General features: G+C 36.1%; 1 protein-coding gene across 4 annotated transcripts in view; it reads left to right on the top strand.

Moving 5' to 3' along the window:
* LOC150082171 (uncharacterized) overlaps nt 1-22101 on the top strand; it is a 324507-nt gene that overhangs the window by 240793 nt on the left and 61613 nt on the right. For all 4 annotated transcript variants that reach the window (XM_090380026.1, XM_090380025.1, XM_090380027.1 and 1 more), the window contains 2 exons: nt 1038-1169; nt 12557-12772. In XM_090380026.1, the coding sequence (XP_090236152.1) occupies nt 1038-1169; nt 12557-12772 (348 nt within the window). The remainder of the gene's footprint in view (nt 1-1037; nt 1170-12556; nt 12773-22101) is intronic.

Here is a 22101-nt window from a genome sequence, read left to right as displayed (position 1 = left end):
TCCACAAGTTTTCATCAATAAATCACGAATGCAATTGTCTGTTTTGACGTTCTGAACAATTGCACTTTATCTGCGTTGTGGAATTTCTTTGGAGAATGGCTGTATTTGTATCCACATGGCAGCACCGTGTGTCACAAAGCGTGGTCAATCAACAGTGGCTTGAAGAGAATGATTTAACAAACCTGCCATTTTCATCCCAGAGTCTAGAACTAAACCAAGTGAGCATCTTTAGAGTGTTTTGGAACAAAGTTCTGTTTCAAGAAAAGAATTATCTGTGACATTATGAGAAGAGTGGAACAAGATTCGAATCTAAATGCCAAGAACTAGTAGAAAGGGCTCCCCAAGGGTTATTGATATATCATTTATGCTTACTGGACTGTTGTGTTCTTTAATCTATTTTTGTGGCCATCAGGATTTAAATTGCACAGATGATGTGCAGGTCTTAGGTCTCATAGTGAAGCAAACTTATCTTTGCAACAAGTTTTGTTAGTATTACACTATTTTTAAACAGATGGTTTTGGCAATAGGCTAGCCAGCCATTTGTTTTAAAGATGAAACTGCCATGACAGCCTGGTTCAAAACTAACTGGTCCTTCATCAGATAGCAGTTGTAAAGAAGTTGTTTGATGTGAGCTGCCATGCAGTATATGAAAACAGTTTCAAAGTTGTAATATAGCTAAAGCTATCTGCTGAAAGTAGTGCAATATCAGAACAACTTTTTACAAAGACAAGTTCATTATTCTTTGAGAATTCAGACTTATTATATTATCCATTCATTTTAAATCCTGCTGGCTGCAAAAAAAAAAATAAATAAATAAATAAAAGAAAAGACAAGATAGTCATTATAAATTTTTGTAGATGTAAATAACTTCAATTGTTTGTGCTTGATAGTAGTTATTGAAATATGCTCTTATAAAACTACACAGCCAGTAGGTACACCTCTTTAAAATCTGGCATGCCTCTTTAAAATTTTAAGGGGTTTACTGTATCTGTAAACACATTTTATTTATATAACTTATACACATACAAATTTTTTAGGCAATAAATCACATCTGTACAGATTCACAGATGAGAGATATCATAACAAAAACTCAGCAGCATGTAGATATTGTGCAGCAGTCAACATCAAGAATGTCCAGTCGTGCAGAAACCTTTGGTGCTATTCAGCAGGTAACATTGAAATTAATGAAACTGTCTGTTAACATTGATATCTCTTTCTTACCTTCCAAATTTTACAAATTTTTCTTAAAATTTACAAAAAATTCTCTTTTGATTTTATAAAAAACTTATTTTTATGCATTTTTGTCATATTTTCCCAATGCAGGTCTGCCAATTATTGAAGTTGTGATTCATATAATTATGCTCATAGATACAAATTCAAATTATTAGCTTAAAGAAACTCCAACTCATTAATTCTCATATTTAGAAGTGTGTGTTCACAGACTGATTTGTGTGTTGTGTAGCCTAAAAAATCCAGAGAACGGCTTGCCTGACAGAAAAGCCTTACTGCTTCTACCTCAGATCAGCTAATTACAGCCGTGGTTGAAGAGGACTAGAAATTCCTTCAGTCATCAGTGGGACTCACATCCAGACTTCTCCAAATGAGTGGTAGATGATTTTGATATATCAATATGACTAAGCTGCCAGGGAGGGTATTGTTCAGCAATACAGAAAATTTTTTGTTTCTGAGTTCCATTGGGACCTTAATGGGGGCTATAAAAATGAAAAATCGTAGTAATGTATAGTAGAGTTATATTATAGCTTAATAATATACCTATGAATTAACTTAATTCGTAGGTATATTAGGTCATAATTAACCAAAATTAATTATTTAGTCTTGAAACAAAAAAAAAAAAAAATATATATATATATATACAGGGTGATTCACTACCAGTGCGACAAACTTGCAGGAGGTGTAGGGGGCACAAAGACGAATCAGAATCACATAGCATTGCAGGGTCCGAAATGCCTTCGTCATGCAGTAGAGGACGTTGAACGGGAGGTCGCGTGAACAGTGATCCCGCTGGAAGTCAGCATTTGCAAACCGTTTCTGTTGCATTAGCATTAGTAGAGGCATTTGATGCAAGAAAGCAAGCTTATGCAGCATCAGCCAAAAAAAAAAAAACCCACTTCCACTTCACCCCTCTGTTCGTTCAAAATACCTGTCCAGCTGAGCCTTAAACTTATTTAGGCTATCAACCTCCACCACAAGGGATGGCAGTCTGTTCCACCAACCAACCACCCGCTGGCTAAAGGCAAATTTCCGCACGTCTATCCTACATCTGTCTTTCCTCAATTTGAATTTATGCCCTCTCAGGTGATTTTTCTGAGCTAGAGGAAGAATCCCATCAGCATTGAGCATGCTTAAACCATTCAAGACTTTATACACCTCTATCAGATCACCTCGCTGGTGCCTAGTCTCCAGACACTGTAATTTTCAAAACTTAAGCCTTTCTTCGTAAGAGCACCCCTTTGTTCCATTCACTAATCTTGTTGCCCTTCTCTGTACTCGTTCCAGCAGCTCTACATCCTTCTTGAAATGAGGCCTCCAGACCTGTATACAGTACTCTAGGTGTGGCCTGACCATTGCCTTATACAATGGAATAATCACCTCCTTATCCCTGCTGGAAAAATTCCTGTATATCATTGACAATACTCCATGAGCTACTCTTGCAGCCCGTCTGCACTGCTCAGAGAACTTCATATCTGCCTGCACAATCACCCCCAAGTCCCTTTCATTCTCTACCACTGTCAGTGTAGTACCACAGAGTTGATACGTTGCTCTGGGGTTGCTTTTTCCCATGTGTAGTACTTTACATTTGTCAATGTTAAACTTCATTTGCCACCTCTCAGCCCATCTGCTCAACCTTTCCAGATCCTGTTGCAGCAGCATAGTGTCAGTAGTGTCCTTGACAACCCTGCCAACCTTTGTATCATCTGCAAACTTGGACATTAAGCTTGATATACCATCATCAATATCATTTATAAATACAGAAAACAATAATGGACCCAACACTGAGCCCTGAGGGACTCCACTAATAACATTAGTCCACGATGAGCAGTGTCCATTGATTACCACTCTCTGTCTTCTCCCCCTCAACCACCCCTTTATCCATAGCAGCAATTTGCCTCCAATGTCACACTGCTCCAATTTGTGTAGCAGTCTTCCATGTGCAACAGTATCAAAAGCCTTTCTAAGATCCAAGTATATAATATCAAAGTTATTCCCTGCATCCAGTTCTTTTGTGACTGCATCATAGTATCCAATCAAGTTGGTCAGGCAAGACGACTTCCCCTTAACAAAACCATGCTGTGTCTGAGCTATAACTGAAGTCTTGTCTAAATGATCCTGCAGTGCTTCTTTAACCAGTGCCTCCATTAATTTTCCTGGAACAGAAGTTAAGCTCACAGGTCTATAATTACTTGTGTCAGCCTTTGATCCTCCTTTGTGAATTGGGGTCACATTTGCACATTTCCAGTCTATGGGTACCTCCCCTGAGTCCAAGGAAGCTCTCATTATTATGGCTAAGGGTTTGCTTACTTCCTTTGCTGCCTCCTTTAATATAATTAGATAGATCCCATCCACCCCGGGTGCCTTTCTTGTGTTTATCTTCAACAGTTTCTCCTTCACTTTACTCCCAGTTATTTCAAGATTCTGTAGCTTACTGCTAGAGTTGAATACACCTCTGGCATTCCCCTTGCTGAATAACTCCTCATGTGTGAATGTCGATGCAAAATATTCATTTAGTTTGTTAGCTACCTGAGCAGGATCATCAACACTTGCCCCATCAATATCAAGTGGACCAATCTGATTCATCCCTTTCCTTCTAGAGTTTACATAAGTAAAGAACTCTTTGCTGTTTTTCTTTGCATCCCTTGCCAAGGATTTCTCGTAATCTGCCTTCGCCTGCCTAACCTCCTTTGTAACTTGGTTGCATATCAACTTGTATCTATCATAGGCTTCTGTGTCATGTGTTAATTTGTAAGTATCCCATGCATTTTTCTTCTCTGCCATATGCCTCATTAGTTCATCTGACATCCATTTTGGCCTAAACCTTGAACAATATTTCTTAGTTGGTATGTAAAGCCTAGTAGCTTCCAAGATAAGTTCTTTGAATGCTTCCCATTTTGAATTTGCTGTTGGCTCAAGCTAATGGAAGCGCTGTGGCTCAGAGCAGAACTGAGGGGGGCAGTTGTCCTCTGACTCACAGCCTTATAAAATGCACTGTTTGCTTGATGTTTGCAGAGCAATCGGGTACGGGACATGATACTGCCAAGGGGGATGTCTTTGTGTGTGCGCGATGCAAGGAGTGTATCGATATCAGGCAACAACTCGGCGTTCTTGTGGGCCTATATGAGAGCTTGAAGGACAGGGTGGATGCCCTCGAAGAAACTAAATTGAGGGGCCCATCAAGCTCTCAGCTGCCCACATCAACGCCAGAGCTTGCACTTGGGCATCGCGTGACACAGAGACAACCCCCAAGGCAGAATGCGCTGGTCCCGAAGGAACTAGTAGTTGTTGGTGACTCTATTGTCAGGGAAACGGGCAACATGCTTTGTAAAAAAGATAGGTGGAACAGGACCAGGGTATGTCTGCCAGGGGCAAAGGTTGATGACGTTGTAGAGCGAATATCATCTTTTAAGGGCACAAAAGGTGATATAGTTGTACACGTTGGCACTAATAATATTAAGAGTAGGAGACCGGCAGAATTACTTAATAAGTACAGGTCACTGTTGAACAAAAGCCGAGAATTAGGGTTGAATTTGAAAGTGTCTGCAATTCTGCCCAGACACGATAGGAGGGAGTATATGATGAGAGCCTTGCCGATCAATTCGGCCCTGGAAAGATTGTGCAAGGCTCAAGGGGTAGAATTTTTTTCAGCCTGGACTGTACTTGTTAACAGGAGAGATTGCTTCTACAGGGATGGGATACACTTAAATAGAAAGGGTGCAAGAATATTTGCTGATGCTATCGAGGCAGTGTTAGGTGGGTCGGAAAACTGCTAGCTTGGGGTGAGACAAAGACCAATAGATTGACAGTAGCCACTGGCAGAGGTGAAAGAGATTCTTGCACTGCTTCTATTAGAATGAGCAGAAGCCTGAAAAACAAGATGCATGGTATTTCAGACTGCTGGGAGCCATTGCGGTACAAGTAAACACATGGGTTGTGTTAGGGTAGCTAAGAATAGAAACAGGTGCAGGTATACTTGCGTGTACACCAATGCTAGGAGTTTAGTAAATAAATTTGATGAATTTGAGGTATTGCTCAAAACATCAAAGGCAGATATTGTTGGGATATCAGAGACGTGGTGTCACACAGATATAAGGGATGCAGAAATGCAATTTGGGGAGTACAACGTCTACAGAAAGGATAGACAGGATAGGAAGGGGGGAGGGGTTATGCTATTAGTTAAGAAACACATAAAAACCAAGGAAGTGAAGCCAGTCGACATCGCTGGACAGTGCAGTGTTGAGTCAGTTTGGTGTGACATAAGCATTGGGAGATCAAAATTGAGAGTAGGAGTGTGCTATAGGCCTAATAACTCTGATGAGTATAATAAGGAACTGTACAGGGAAATAGAGTGGGCCAGTAAATCAGAGAGTCTTATAATGGGAGATTTTAATTTCCCAGATATTGACTGGAATTTGGGGGCTGGTTACTCACACACTAGCAGGGCTTTTGTGGATTTATTGGATGATTGTTTTCTACATCAGCATGTTCGGGTTTCTACATCAGCATGTTCTCAAGCTAATGTTGAAGAAACCAAGTAGCAAAAGTCCTCCGGAGTGAATAATCCACAGGCTCCAATGATTGGACACGTTGCAGATGGTATGAACTCATTTGGTTTGTTGACAGTATCCTCCATACAGTGGATTGGGAAATACCCAATCGTTGGCCTATCGCTCGAGTACTCATACTCGGATTGCCTTCTGCAAGACGTAGGACATTCTCCTCATTGTCTGGCGTTCTCGTCGTTCACTCTCAATTCATGGTACCTCTCGTGAAACAACCAGTCTCACATAACCTTCTGTGCACACGCGTGAAAATCGTATGATGAGGAGCACGCCTGTGCGGGAAACGTTCCTGGTACAAACGCAGAGCAGTGCGTCCGTTACAGTTCGCAGCTCCATACGCGAGGTGCATGTCGGCCAGTTCAACGTTTGAATACTCGTCCATCCTACTGCCTCGGGAACCGGTTCGCAAATGCTGACTTCCAGCGGGATCGCTATTCATGCGACCTCCCGTTCAACGTCCTCTACTGCATGACGAAGGCATTTCGGACCCTGCAATGCTATGTGATTCCGATTCGTCTTTGTGCCCCTACACCTCCTGCAAGTTTGTTGCACTGGTAGTGAATCACAATATATATATATTGTATTATACATGAAATAGTTCTTGGCCTTCTCAATTAGCACCTTCTAAAACAGTTTAGCTTAAACCATTCACATAAAACCATGATTTGAATAGAAGATGCCTTTTATATCCTGTATTTTTTTAGTATCAGAGTCAGCTGCAAACTTGATTAAGTCTTGCTTTTGTGCTTTAATATTGTTGACAAACCATATTATTTATGTCCCTTTTCTGGCTTACTTCATATTTTGAATAATTATGCTTGAACAATTTTGTTTAAGAAAATCTTTTTTGTTTTTATCCCCCAGAAGATAATGTAATTATCTTCTGGGGTATAATGGCTCATTATGGCACTTTAGACAGTCAGTCATTAGTATTTCCCTTAAATTTTGCATGCACTGTGGATAGAGTAGTCATTATGATGAATAAACAGAAATTTCACTAGCACTAAACATACCTGACATATGGGATTACCGATTGGCATGACATGTGGAATAGTACCAAAGCTGCATAAATGGTGCTACCAGCTATTTTTGGAACAATCATAACACAAAAATTATCAGAAGCTCATTGGATAAAATAGTAATACTTAAATATTTATAGATATTCCAGATGTGTGAACTCACATCCAGATAAAAAATGGATTGGATCTGCATAACTGGATGTCGAACTGGATTTTTGACATTTGGATATACAAAAGTATACAGTAATACTCTCAGCAAAATAGATAATCCACAGGTTAGCAGCACTTTTTGATATCATTTTCAACAGCAGAGAGTTTAAAGAAATTTAAAATGACACAAAGCTGATATTAATTTAGCATTAACAAAATTATTTAGGAAAAACGAAATGAAACATATTTGCATAGATAAACTTTTCTTTAAAGCAAACCAAAACTAATATCAGATTTCGTGTATAAAGCTGGAAATTCTCTGGATTTACTATGGAGACCCTGTGTTTTTTTTTTTTTTTTTTGTACCCATTTCCTGCTCACTATTCTAACATAATTTTTTTTTTTTAATTTTTTTCATACAGAAAAATCAATAAACTAGGTTTTGTTGTTAAATTCAGATCTTTTTAAAAAATTCTGCAAATTTGTGCTTAAAGTTTCATTGTCTCTTTAACGAATTGATTGTTAGATATATTAAGATTACGTTGCATAAAATACATGAAATGTGGAAAGCAAAATTTTAGATATTGTTAACAATATCTGACATTTTGTTTTACAAACATTTCACAAATACTCTAAACATTTGGAATCTAACTGAAATGTCCTTCAATAAGCCAAAGAAATACAATATAGTGTTATGTTGTATATTGTGATTTAGTTTAAGAATACATATGCCAAAGATTTTCCATGTATTCTAAAATCTGGAAAAGGTAATATCTTTATGTATTGTGCAGAAATGTGATTAATTTTTCAGTTTGGAGTGGTGGCAAACATGATGTAATCAGACATTTGCAAGTGGTTGAGCATATTTATTATATGGTTAATTATGCAATGTATTGTATTCTTTAAATGGCATCTGCTATGAAATATATACATTTTTTCCTAAATTATTTTATTAATGACCTCTATTCACCTGTGTGGTCTTGGCGCATTATAGCCTTAGTAGCTGATGCGCCAATAAAACCAAAAAACCCAAACCCTCTATTCACCTGTAAGGGGGCTTAGAGGGGAACAGGTATCCTGTGTGTTATCAAACACTCAGCCTAAAACACTGATGGATCCAATATCTCTCTATTACAGAAGATTTAGGAGAAATCCGATTGGCCTGCCTCCCTAAAATCCACTCATGCACACCTTCTCGATGGTAAGCCCTGTTACGTCACTTAGGTGGCAACGAACGTGTAGAGTGGTTCTCTTCAAGACGCCTGGTCAATTTGAAGAGGAAAAGACCAAACCCTCCAGCATATGACAGCACGACGAAACAAATGGCCCTCAGTTCCCAGCAGCTTTCACTCTCCCTCTTACAGTAGCGAGAGGATCAGAGTGGAAGCAGAGGGTGCTAAGAATCTCTGGGCACGACCAGGTTGCCATGCACGGAAACTGAACCTGGCCTGTTATAACGTAAGATCACTCATTGGTGAAGACAGGATATTAGAGCTGGAAAAGGAATTAGAAAATGTTAATTGGAATATCATTGGTTTGGCTGAAACAAGAAGAAGAAATGAATCACTTATAAGTTTATCAAGTGGAAATCTTCTGTACACCAATGGAAACAGTGAAAGGAGTGAAGGTGGAGTTGGGTTTCTGGTATCCATAAAGATTTTAAAAACAACATTTTGGAATTCAAAAGAACATCACCAAGGGTGTCAAGACTAAAACTCAAGATTTCTAAGAGGTACAAGCTAAAGATTATAATGATTTATGCACCAACATCGAGCCATGATGATGAAGAGGTTGAAGAAATGTACACCGAAATTGAGAATCTTCTAGATGAGCAGAAAACCCACTACACTATTATTATGGGAGACTTCAATGCTAAGGTTGGAAAAAGACAAAACAGCGCAGAAAGAGGAACTATAGGAAATTTTGGAATTGGTGAAAGAGGTGAAAGACTTGTGGAATTTGCAGAATCTCAAGGACTGTCAGTAATGAACACTTTTTTCAAGAAAAGGGTGAACAGAAAGTGGACATGGAAAAGTCCGAATGGATTAACTACTAATGAAATCAACTTCATTCTCACTAACAGAAGATATATTGTGAATGATGTTACCGTCCTGAATAAGGTAAATGTTGGAAGTGATCACAGAATGGTAAGATGTACACTTGATATAGATGTAGGAAAGGAAAGGAAAAAACTGACTCGAGTAAATAATACAAAGGTCTTTTGAGATAACAGAAGAGGAGAAAAAGCAGTATGTACTGGAACTTAAGAACAAGTTTGAGCTTCTGCAGACTGCTCAGGACCAAGATATCGACGAGGAATATTACAACTTTTTGAAAGTGATAAAGCCCAAGAAACCTATAGGGAAAAAGAAATCCAAAGAAGAAAAAATTAGTCAAGAAACACTTGTCATGATGAACCAAAGACGACAAATGAAAAGCAAGAAAAACACTGACAGGGAGAAAATTGAGTATACCGAGTTATGCAAAGCCATTAGAAAGAGACTCAGAGAGGACATAAGAAGATTTAACACAAGAAAAGTAGAACAAGCATTAAGGGAAAACAAAGGATTTAAATCAACAGCCATGAGAATACAGAAAGACAAATGATACTGAAACTGAAGAATAGCAATGGTGTACTTATAAACAGCAGAGAAGGCATAATTCAAATAGCAGAAGACTACTATAGAGAATTATACAAGGAGCGAGGGAATGATGCCAGCAGTGGGGAAGATAGATTGCAAAGTAGCAACACATACGACATACTCGATATTCTTCCTGATGAGGTAGAACATGCTTTGAAGAAAATGAAGAATCAGAAAGCCCCAGGGGAAGATGAAGTTACTGTAGAGTTGTTAAAATTGGGAGGAAGAGACATAACACAAAAATTGGCAAGGCTCTTCACAAAGTGCATTAGAAAAGGTGTGACGCCTAAGCAGTGGAATAATGCAATCATAGTTTTGCTGCATAAGAAAGGAGATAAATCAGAAATTGGAAATTATAGACCAATTAGCTTGTTATCCCACATCTACAAGTTGTTCACAAGGGTCATTACTAACAGATTAGAAAGAATACTTGATGAGAATCAACCGAAAGAGCAAGCTGGCTTTAGGACAGGATTCTCAACTATGGATCACCATAGTTGAGAATCACGTAATATCACAGCTAATGGAGAAAGCAAATGAATATAAAACACCATTATGCCTGGCATTTGTGGATTATGAAAAGGTATTTGACTCCATACAGCATAAGGCAATGTTTCGGGCACTGGAAAGACAAGGCATTGATACCCCATATATTATGATTTTGAAGAAAATATATGAGTGTGCCACCTCCTTTATTAGACTAGACAAAGACAGTAGCAAATTTAAAATTGAGAAAGGAGTTCGACAAGGAGACACAATATCTCCGAAGCTGTTTACTGCTGCCCTTGAGGAAGCTTTCAGAAGATTAGACTGGTCGCAGAAAGGAGTCAATGTGAACAGAGAGTACCTAAACCATTTACGATTTGCAGATGACATTGTGGTCATAAGCCATGATTCCAAAGAACTAGAGGAAAATCTTAATCAGTTATGCACAGCTAGTAAGGATTTTGGACTAAAGATGAATATGGCTAAAACAAAAGTAATGATGAACAAGTATGCCACAGAAAGGGAAATAATGATTGAAGGAGCAGTAATTGAAAAGGTGGAGTCATATACTTATCTGGGACAAGTTATTAGCTGTAATAATGATAAATGGCTGGAAGTCAAGAGAAGAATAAATTTTGGATGGATAGCATTCAGGAAATATAGTCACATACTGAAGAGCAATATCCCAGTTTGTCTGAAACGTATAATAATGAACCAATGTATACTCCCCACCATGACTTATGGAAGTGAAACTTGGGCACTCACCAAAAGTATGGAAGAGAAGCTGAGAACTACACAGCAAAGAATGGAATGAATCATATTGGGAATCAGACTGTTAGATAAGAAGAGAAACACGTGGATTAGGCAGCAAACTCAAGTAAAGGACATTCTTATCAAAACTAAAGAACTAAAATGGTCTCAGGCAGGACACATAGCTCGAAGACATGATGACAGATGGACTAAGAAAATAACAGAATGGTATCCAAGAGGAGCTAGAAGAAAACCTGGAAGACAAAGGCGGAGATGGATAGATGAAATTCACGAGTTTGTGGGTAGTAAATGGATGGCCAGTGCTCAAAACAGAAGGAACTGGAAAGTTGCTGGAGAGGCCTTCATCCTGCAGTGGATTGAAAATGGCTGATGATGATGATCATGATGATGATGATGATTCACCTGTTAACAGAAGGTTAAAACTAGGCACATTTATTAGTGTCCTTTTCTACTCCCAATTCTGCCACTGATGAATACACTTCCAGAGATTATTTGTGTAGAAAAATTCCAGTTGTCGTTGAAACCATGGCTCAGTCTTGGAAATTGGTAATGTATCATGCAAAAAAAATCTGAATGAGGTGTGGTCAAAAGGATATGACAGAATGTGGAAAAATTTAAGTTATATTGGCTTGGTGCAGTGTTTTGGATCAGTAGCAACAAAAATTTAGTTAGTATTTTTATCTTTGTTTCTTGATACCTGCATATAAATGGAACAGAAGATTGGGGTAATATGTTCCAGTGATGATAATGATGATAGTGCTCTTCTGAAGATAATCACTGAGGACCATATCACATGGTTTTAGAAAAACTGAGAGCATTGCCTTTCCAGTTTACCTCCTGCCTTCTTTAGGAGCAGTGAATGCAAACGTTCACAGTGAATCTAGGCCTCATCCATAAGCCACCAGTCAGGAAAAGAAGTTGTAATTATCGTTGCACATAGAGAAAGTTGTTCTATATATTTCTGTCTTCACATCTTCTGGTAAGGTAACAGTAATCAAGGGACCCATTTGCCAAAAACATTATACATGTACAAATAGTTTTACATGGTGTATTTTGTGGAACCTTAACATATCTGGGCTTCATGAACCAGTTTGCAAATTGTTATGTGGTGGCCTTCCTGGGCTGATTCTTCCACTTTGTTCACATTCTCCTCTGTTGGATTTCTACATCATGAATGCTAATACATCTTTACTTGAACTGCCTGTGTTCTTAAATAACAGTGTAGGATAGGCAATTCTCCCCATATGTGTACTCTCCTTGTGAATTGTTTTTCTCTTTTTTGAGGGGGGGGAAACAGGAAACTGATCTGCACTACACTTTCTCTATGGGCACACTTCCCACTTCTGTAGACTGTGAACATAATGATAAACATTTATAGTTACCAATATTTGTACAACTATTATATAGATTATGAGCTATGTGACAAAAAAAATGTTTCAGCAGATGTTACTTCTAGATAAATATGTATCTTTACTGAATATTTCTCATATAACTCTTCATATAAATTATCTCTAGCCTCCTCTGTGTAGAGAGAAATATCCAGACTGCTAGTCAGCTTTATAAAATACTCAGATGTAGCGTTCAACATCAGGACAATTTGAAGTATTTTTTAGTAGGAAAATATTGAATTATTGAAGTTAATAAAATCCTTAACATTTGTTTAAAAAGTTATTGGGATGTCTCATATTTATAGGAACAGAGAATGAATCAGTCTTTTGAAACCATCATGTCATATATAGAACATATAAGGCAACTTCAAGAAAAGGAACATCAGGAACTAGAAGATTACAGACGATTATTGAAAGAAAATCAGCTCTTACCTGATGAGAAGGGTGGTGGTGAAGGTTCAGATGACTCTAAGCAATCCTTTACATCAAGGTCATTTTCTCTGGGTGGATCTTCAAAGCCTGTGAGTTTTCAGTCTTGTCCTTTTTAATGCAATGTAATAAAATGAGTAATCTGTAATTGGCAGTTACTGGAGATAAGGTGGAAAGAACATATCTTTTTAGTTAGTAATATTCATTTTTATAATACATTCAGCACCAAAATCACATATCTAAATTAAAAAGAAATGTCTTGAGCAAAATTTCACTTGATATTGATATCAAGAGAAGTTTTTATGAAAATTTGTTTCATATTCTTTTAGAAATATAGTAATATCACACACACATGCACATATATGCTGGATAGCTCACCAGCCAGTTTATTAACCATTATAATGATATCTTATACTCAGAAAAGGTTGAAAAACTGGCAAAGTAGTCTGGGGCAGGGGGGGGGGAGATCCAGCCTAATTATCTCTCATAAAGTTTTTTTTTTTTTTTTTTTCTTGCAAATTGCATGTATCATATGGTAAATTCTTAACTTGCATAATGAAATTTCTTGGATTGGAAACCCTGATTTTTCTGGAGGAAAATTATTTAACACCCACCACTAGTTACTGACAGAATCGAGTATGTTTTGAAAATAACCTATTAAAAAAAAAAAAAAAAAAAAAAACCTAGTCGATTCAAACAGCTTTGACTAGTGAAGCAGCTGCAGCATGGAAAAGCAGAAAATGACCAGAGAGGTGTGTCTGTGATCAATTCTGTGAAACCACAACATTGAAAACCATGAACATAGTTAATTGTAAATGCTAATTATAATAAAACCATGCTTTCTTCATATACTCCATTTTATAGAAAATTTTCAACACATAAATTTAGCTCTAGAACATAAAATAAAAAATAAAAGTCAAATAATAAAAACTGAAAATCAAGTGCAGTTGGGTGTTTGTGTCCACGTGGAGGGCTCATATTGAAACTGGAACTGTAATACAAGTATATGCTACAGGATGTAACTACTTGCATTGAGGAAAGGTTGAAATATTACAATTTTTTTTGATAACATTGTAAAATAATGATAAATATTAAAACATTATCTAACATTATTTTAGCCACATTCCATTATCAAATAATGGAATGTGGCTAAAATGTTAGATACTAAACTTTTTAAGGAATAGGTGGAGAGGATATAGAGCAACCTATTCATCTGATATTTTGTACAGAGGTCTAGAAAAATATTCTAAGAACATCCAGAAATTTTGAAAAGGATTATAGTTGCTGTTCCAAATGTATCATAATGAGAGCATGTCAAATTGGAAGCAATCCAATTTGACCTTCCCAGGAATTAACAGAACATGCCCTGAAGCAAGTGTCATACTGACATTTCTTTATTGTGTACTGCTGAAACATATGAAATATATTTCCATTTATGTGCAGAGAAGCCAATATTATGGGGAAGAAATTGTCAAATTTCCATTGGTCTGATTTTAGTAAAATTTTAGATGGCTCAACAAATATTTCTAAAAGACTCAAATATAAAATTTCATGAAAATCCTGTACAGCAGTTGAGTTGAGTTGTTGTTACATGGGGAACATACAGACACAGTGAAGACTATAGGTGCTTTATACATTTTCAAATACAAAAACATTATTAATAAATAATGAAAATGTAGTAGAGAATGTGGTAGAGAATGAAAGGGACCTGGGGGTGGTTGTGCAGGCAGATATGAAGTTCTCTGAGCAGTGCAGACGGGCTGCAAGAGTAGCTCATGGTGTATTGTCAATGATATATAGGAATTTTTCTAGCAGGGATAAGGAGGTGATTATTCCCTTGTATAAGGCAATGGTCAGGCCACACCTAGAGTACTGTATACAGGTCTGGAGGCCCATTTCAAGAAGGATGTAGAGCTGCTGGAACGAGTACAGAGAAGGGCAACAAGATTAGTGAATGGAACAAAGGGGTGCTCTTACGAAGAAAGGCTTAAGTTTTGCAAATTACAGTGTCTGGAGACTAGGCACCAGCGAGGTGATCTGATAGAGGTGTATAAAGCCTTGAATGGTTTGAGCATGCTCAATGCTGATGGGATTCTTCCTCTCGCTCAGAATAATCACCTGAGAGGGCATAAATTCAAATTGAGGAAAGACAGATGTAGGATAGATGTGCGGAAATTTGCCTTTAGCCAGCGGGTGGTTGGTTGGTGGAACAGACTTCCATCACTTGTCGTGGAAGTTGATAGCCTAAATAAGTTTAAGGCTCAGCTGGACAGGTATTTTGAACGAACAGAGGGGTGAAGTGGAAGTGGTTTTTTTTTTTTTTTTTTTTTTTGGCTGATGCTGCATAAGCTTGCTTTCTTGCATCCAATGCTAATGCTAAAGACATTTGCATCTTATATTATGCTGGTTCATATGTTATGAACCAGCATAACATAATATAACGTCTCCTCTGTCATATAGATATTTCATGGACTCATATTTCAGCATTTTGTCTATTGCGGCAGTATTTCTGGATTAATGGCTGTCTTAGGAGCTCTGACATATGAATCAAGCTAGTGGAGATTCAGTTGGTTCATGCACTAAGTATGTTGGATCAGAACTCATAACTCTTCATTTCATAATTGAAGAATCTAAAATTCTGATTTTTCCTTAAGAAGTTTATAAAGCTGCTGTGTGTTTTTATAAATACTTAAACTGTGTTTTTGCCACTTTCCAAACTAGTATCACTTCAAATAAAGTGAGCAGCACAGGTAGACAAACCTTGTCTAATAAAAATCAAGAAGAAAATTAAATTTTCATATTCACAAAAAGTTATACAAGTGTTGGAGTGGGATGGATATCTATGCAGAGGGCATTTTGACCAATGGTTTCTTATGAAATTTTTTCATAGTCACTCAATTTAAATGGAACTGATTGTACTGACCCATCCTTTGGAATTTCTTTTGGTCTGATTATTCAGATCAAGCTGTACTCTGCAGAAGTGCTGCAGAGTACAGCTTGATCAGAATTTTTCTTCATATATGTGAAATATGTATTTATTGACTGGGGTTGAAATTTATCTCATTTCATCACTGACAAATTAGTTGTAAACCTTGCCTTACATTGGCACTGTAATTACTAGATACTTAATTTACTGCTATTATTAAGAAATTGGTAGCATTAGACAGTTAATTTTGCAGTTGATAAGACAGTAATGGGAAATATTTTGCATTTACATATAGAAAAGTATAAATGTCCTTTGTAACAGTGAAGGCGTTCCTGACCTCAGACTATACTAATGTGCATCTCATTTCATAACAGGTAGTAAATATTAAAATGAAAGAAAACACATTATGTTAATTATTCTATTTCTCTAAACATGTAGATTTTATGTTTTCATTTTAAATTTATTGTTATTGTTATATAACGATTAAATTTAAACTAAATATAGTGATTAAAAAAGTAGTTTTCAATAAACCATAAACTGGCATTTATTATTGTTATTACATACACAAATGGACAGAGAATCTTAAATGAGGTCTGTCTGTCTGTTTATAGAACATGGGAAAATTTCTATAGAGCCCATAGGACCTTGATATGAACTCCATGAATCAGGCAGTAGATGCCATTTTAATAATCTATTTCTTCCCAGCCCTTAGCCAGTATGTCTGTGGTAATTGATTTTGCTACCTCTTTTATCCTCTGTTTCAGTGAAGTAATATTTTTAGCAGTTAAGTAAGGTTATACTGGCACAAGCCCCCCCCCCCCCCCCCTTTACATAGCCCACAAGAATAAGTTACATGCTTTAGCCTTTACATAGCCCACAAGAATAAGTTACATGGCTTTAGGACTGGAAACCACGGGGGGGGGATCTTCCTTATTACCTCATCTGTTCCATTGCTGAGGTGTGAGTGTTATAGAGGCATACTGCCTTGTGAAATCAGTGGAATATTCATGAATTTGATGCAAAAGTCAGTTATTCAGTGTGTCCAGGTAAGCTCCCATTTAATAATCTTTTCTATAAAAATGAAAGGGTTGTATTTTTTTTTTATGTGAAATGGGACACATTGTATATATTTTTGATGACTGTGAATCTTCAGTGTCCTGTATTTTAATTTTATGGTATTTCACTGAAAAACAAGCTGAGCTGTTCTGTTTTCTGAAAGTCACAGCAAAAATTGTATTACATACATTTGTCATGTTTTAACACTTGCACTAACTACAACTTATATTAGTTTTCAAAAGTAAATACTTCCTGAGTGCATGTGTTAAAACATGATAAATGTATGTAATACAATTTTTGCTGCTTACAGCTAATTGTTACTTGATTTATGTTGTAGTGGATCTTTTTTTACAGCATGTATAAAATTGTTTGGTGTTTCAGAATTTACTGGCACATGCATGGTTAATTTTTCATAAACATCTGAAAGTGTTTACTTCTTGAATCATCCTGTTTATTAGAGCATTGTTTACTGCTGCTAAATAAATTTCTTGACATATTATTGGTTAATCTGCAAAGGTTCATTGGAAAAGTTGAGAAATATTTTTGAATGCATGCTAATTTAAATTTTACATAACCAAGCGAAATAATACTCCTTACTAACATGCTTTTTTTACACTTCAAATAATTGTGTGGAGCTGATAATGATGGTAGTGGTGGTGATAAATAGGTTTTACTACTAATATAATTTTTCTAGTAACATCTTACTAATGTTAGTTGATATCAATACTAACTCTTAATTTGAAGCAGGCAAAAACATTCGAGAAGTTTGAACTATTCTCTGGTGGCTTTTTCAACTGGAGATGGGAAACTAACAAAGGTACTGCATGCATTGCTTCTTTATTTGATTGAAAATTTTAATATTATTTTTACTACTACTTGTTAATATGCACTTTCCTACATAACTTTTTTCATGAGTCAGTTTGATTTAAACTTGAAGACATGTATTAACTTTTAATATACTAATATACTAAAAAGAAATAATATATACTAATCTATATTGCTTTACAATTTTTTTACAATTTTAATTTTCATCATCAAAGTAATTAAGTTCTCTTTGTGATTTTATTTTATCTACTTGTATTCAACTGCAAAAAAACAAGGACAGTTAATATGTGAGTTTGACCAAAGATATCTTTGTAGTTAATAACATGACGTAGGAAAGGTAAACTGGGTAGTGAAAATCATGCTTTGTACAATGTCAGAACAAGGCCCTATTTCAAGAATGGTTGCATAATCTTTTTTTCAAAGTACAGTGCCGACCAGGCTAGCTGGGTGGATAAAGTGCCTGCCTGGCAAACTAAAGGTCGTGGCAGGTTCGAATCCCACCTCGGGCTTGGATCAGAGTAGAAAATGCAAAAACTTTGGGAGGTGCAATATAGCCACAGAAGCCGATGCACCAGGAACTAACAAAAAAAAAAAAAAAAAAAAAAAATCAATCAAAGTACAGTAAACCCTCGCTAATCCGGTTTAATTTGGTGGGAGAGGTCATCTGGTTTATAGTATAATACGGATTAGCGAAGCAAAAGATAGCTATAAAAGAATGAAAACTTAGAACACTAATAAATAAAATAGGTAATGCTGATGAAAATAAATAAAAAATATATCACTGTAGAGCCTTTATTTAAAAACTATAAAAAGACAATACATTTATCCATCTATCAATGAATAAATGTAGTCTTTTTATATATCTATCAGGTGGCGCTGGTGTTGCACCCAACGGCACTTGGTCATTGCTGTGAATACCACTTAAATACAGCTTCTTCCGGCAACACTTCTTTTAGCTTTTTTAATGTCTGTCTATTTGATACACTGCTTTTATCACTTCCCACATCGAATTTTAAAGCAAATGTTTTTATAGATTCGTTTTGTAGTCTGGTGGCCAATACCAAATTCTTCAGCAATTTTTTTTTTTTTTTTCTAGGAACACCATTTTCAAGTTGTTGAGCTTGTTAATAATAGTTAAAGTAACGTGTTTTCTTTTTATTCCACTTTTCAGTTCAATTCTTTAGAACCCATAATTATATAAAATATGTTAACTTATGAACATAATACGTATAAAGAAGTACGCAAATGAAACTTTATAAACAATAACATCCTTCCCACTCAGAGTCAACAACAATACCAAACAACACACAAAACAATGTAATGTATGTTCCGTCTCTCTCTCTGCACACAGTCAGTGTGACTTATCTGCCTTCCTAAATCCCATGTGCAGTGCTATAGTCATAAAGTTAGCAGAAGGTATACTCTATGACTGTTATGAAAAGCAAAGAGTATACTGTGCATATTAATCGAATTACAGAAGGTATATGGTGTATACCTGTATACGCTGTATTTCAGTCTTTCAAAAACCGGAAAGTATATGCTATTCACCTTAAAAAATCCAGAGGGTATACGGTGTATACCCGCATATACCCTCCACTACAGCCCTGCCCATTGTCTTTCAAAGTACTCAACTGTGAACAGAATTTTTCATATTTCGATCCGGGTTAACTGTAACCGGATTAGCGAGAGCTTACTGTATTGCTAACAAATGCAGTTGTAAACACTTTTGTGAGACACTTAAAAGCCTGGTGTAGAGATGCAATGAGTATAAAGCACACTTGTCCAGCATTATTGGTTGCTGCACACAACCAAGAATGCAGTAAATGCTTTAGCTGACAGTTAAGTGGTTGCTGTAAACATATCAAAGGCTTACTCACATTGAAAGTTGGAATTATTTATATGATGCCTACAATAACAAGGAAATAAAAATAATATGCTCAAATTATTTTTCTGAAAATGTGAAGCTGTTCTTCCATATCTGAAAATTAATTTTATGATCAGATGCAATCAGTGTGTGAACTTTTATTGGACATTCACAGCACTCATCTTTTAGCTTTTCAGAGCCATCCTGTGAAGATCTGGAAGATGATAAAAAAACTGGAAAAACACACTTAAGCAAGAAAGAGAGCATTATTACCATAAATTATTATACTAATTTGTAGGTTTCATTTGCATCTTTCCTCAACTGGAAATAAAATATGTGTGGTTTTTTTACACCTTTTACCATAATGTCACCACTGCCTTGACTAAACAAACTCCACAATGTGAGAGTAGAAGAAATAGGTAGAAGAAATGATGTATGTACAGTAACCAACTCTTCATGCACTTAGGCATTTAGCCAAGAAATATTTTTAGATTAAATCACACACACCATCAAGCATCTCTCATATTATGGAGTTATACTTCATAACTGGGTTGTCACTATTGCTACAACAGGGTACCTGCCCACCCACCGATGAGTAAGCCAATAAGCTTCGAAATAGTGTCATCTGGGTGGTGGTATCTGCCGAGAATAAGTAACATTAGTCTTCTCCACTGGTGAAGTGTTACTTATTCAAAGCAGTGCAATAGCTTGGCCACTCATTGTGAAGGTATCCACAATATGAGATATAATTAAACAATGCATTCATATTACCTAGGTAGTAGTAATGATGTATATGCAGTAACCATGCATAAACCAACTCTTCATACTCTTAGGCATTTAGCCATGACATATTTTTAGAACTCTAACATGATTCCATGTAAATGTCTTGTGATATGGAAATGGCTTGTAGAGGGAATCAGTCATGTTAAGTCAGCTGCCATGTCATGGAGCACTATGGTCCTATGTACTCTAATATGCATAAAGTTGGGCTAATTTGTGGAATTTAATTGTCAAACCTTTATTTTTATATGTATCATTTACATTTTTAATTTTTCCTATCTCTATTGTTTAACTTTTCCCAGAGTACCTATATATACATATATATATTTTTATTTTTCATGTGTAGGCTCTGAGTACATAAATATATGGTTTTCAAGGTCATTCCATATTCCATGCAAATGATGCATGCATTATTGCTTTGAAATCTTCCATACATCTCTTTTTTTGTTTCCAACTAATAGTAGACACAGTTTTAATAGATAACATCACAAATATAGTTTTTAAAACCAGAAGAGGACTGTCAGACCAGTATTGCACCTCTCAGCCATTTGTCATCTGATTTTGGCAATTTAAACTGGTACATGCTGAAATAAAAAAGATTTTGAAGCATGTGTGTACACATTGGCTGTCTTTGGCTAAATATCTATCTTTATTGCTAGGGTGGTAGAGCAGCGACAGCCTTTGACAAGTCTATTTAAAGAAGAGATTAGAAGTGGTTGGAGAACCCATAAGAACCATTTACCAAATTGAAAAGTACAATCAGCAATCACTAGTGAGTGGCATTGACTCATGTTCAATTCTAATTAATGATTGAAGAGTTTTGAATGAAGATAAATTCAAAAAAATAAAAGTACTTCCACAAACTTCCATAATATTAATCACTGACATGAAGAGTCTGTTCATGTTCCTCTCTTCTTGTTTGAATAAAGCAATTTGCTGGTTTCTTTTAAATGTTATACCAACAAAACTTCATTCCAACATACCTGACATCCACGTACTGTGTCATTACTCCTAGATATGTTGAAGAATGTTATATGTGAATTTGTTTTACCAGTAGTTTTTAAATATTGTGCTTTCATCTTGGAAGTTTATTATCATAGCAGGCTAAACCAGAAGGATAATCCTGACTTAGTCATAGACATTTTACTACTGAGGTTGTGGTGAATGTGAAACAAGAGAAGATTTTGTTCAGTGAGAAAATACTTTATTGCTGCATGTGATTACATGCTGCACAAATTACTATTAAAAATTGATATTCTTATAAATGTTGAGGCAGCACAAATTTCATCAATTTACAGCACATTTTCAAATTTTTTGTGGACAAGTTTTCACTACTACTTGTCATCATTAAAGATAAAGAACTAGATGAAGGAATAGCTGTTTTACAGCATCACATCTGTCACTTTCAGTGAAGAACTTACTAGATATTATGAAAGAATTGGTGTATGGTGTTCCTTGATTGGTAAACTGAGAAATGCGCAAGGAAGCTTGAAATATAAAAAATTATCCCAAGTCATGCTTGCCATTTTAACAGTTCCTTATAGCAGTGCCGAGTGTGAGAGAATATTCAGCCATGTTAGAAAAACCAAAAGCTGTTAAGTCTTCTCTTTCTGCTGAAGCATTTGGAAATGGTTATGATAGTTGAAGTCTAAACAGCAGGGCCATTGTTATGTACAAAACTTTTACTCAACTTTCTGAAGCAGCTAAAATCTGCAAAAATCTCATGTTTGAGGCAATCAGAATCAGTCTATGTCTAACAGAAAATCTAAACAGAAACAGACAGAAAAAATCCCAGTTAGGATAATGTTTGAAAGTATATATTATCCTGGTAAATAATCCTATGTATATATTTTAATATAATTGAAATTTGTTGTCATTGAAATTTAGTTTCTAGTGAAGTGTGGAGTTTAAAACATTCTTTGACTGTTTTAGCTCAAATATTCATTGTTTTCTTCATGGTTACAATTATA

Source organism: Mastigoproctus giganteus, chromosome 8 (genome assembly GCF_048544385.1).
Source record: "Mastigoproctus giganteus isolate SK-2022 chromosome 8, ASM4854438v1, whole genome shotgun sequence".
Taxonomy (NCBI): Eukaryota; Metazoa; Arthropoda; class Arachnida; order Uropygi; family Thelyphonidae; genus Mastigoproctus; species Mastigoproctus giganteus.
This window is presented reverse-complemented; position numbering and strand designations above follow the sequence as displayed.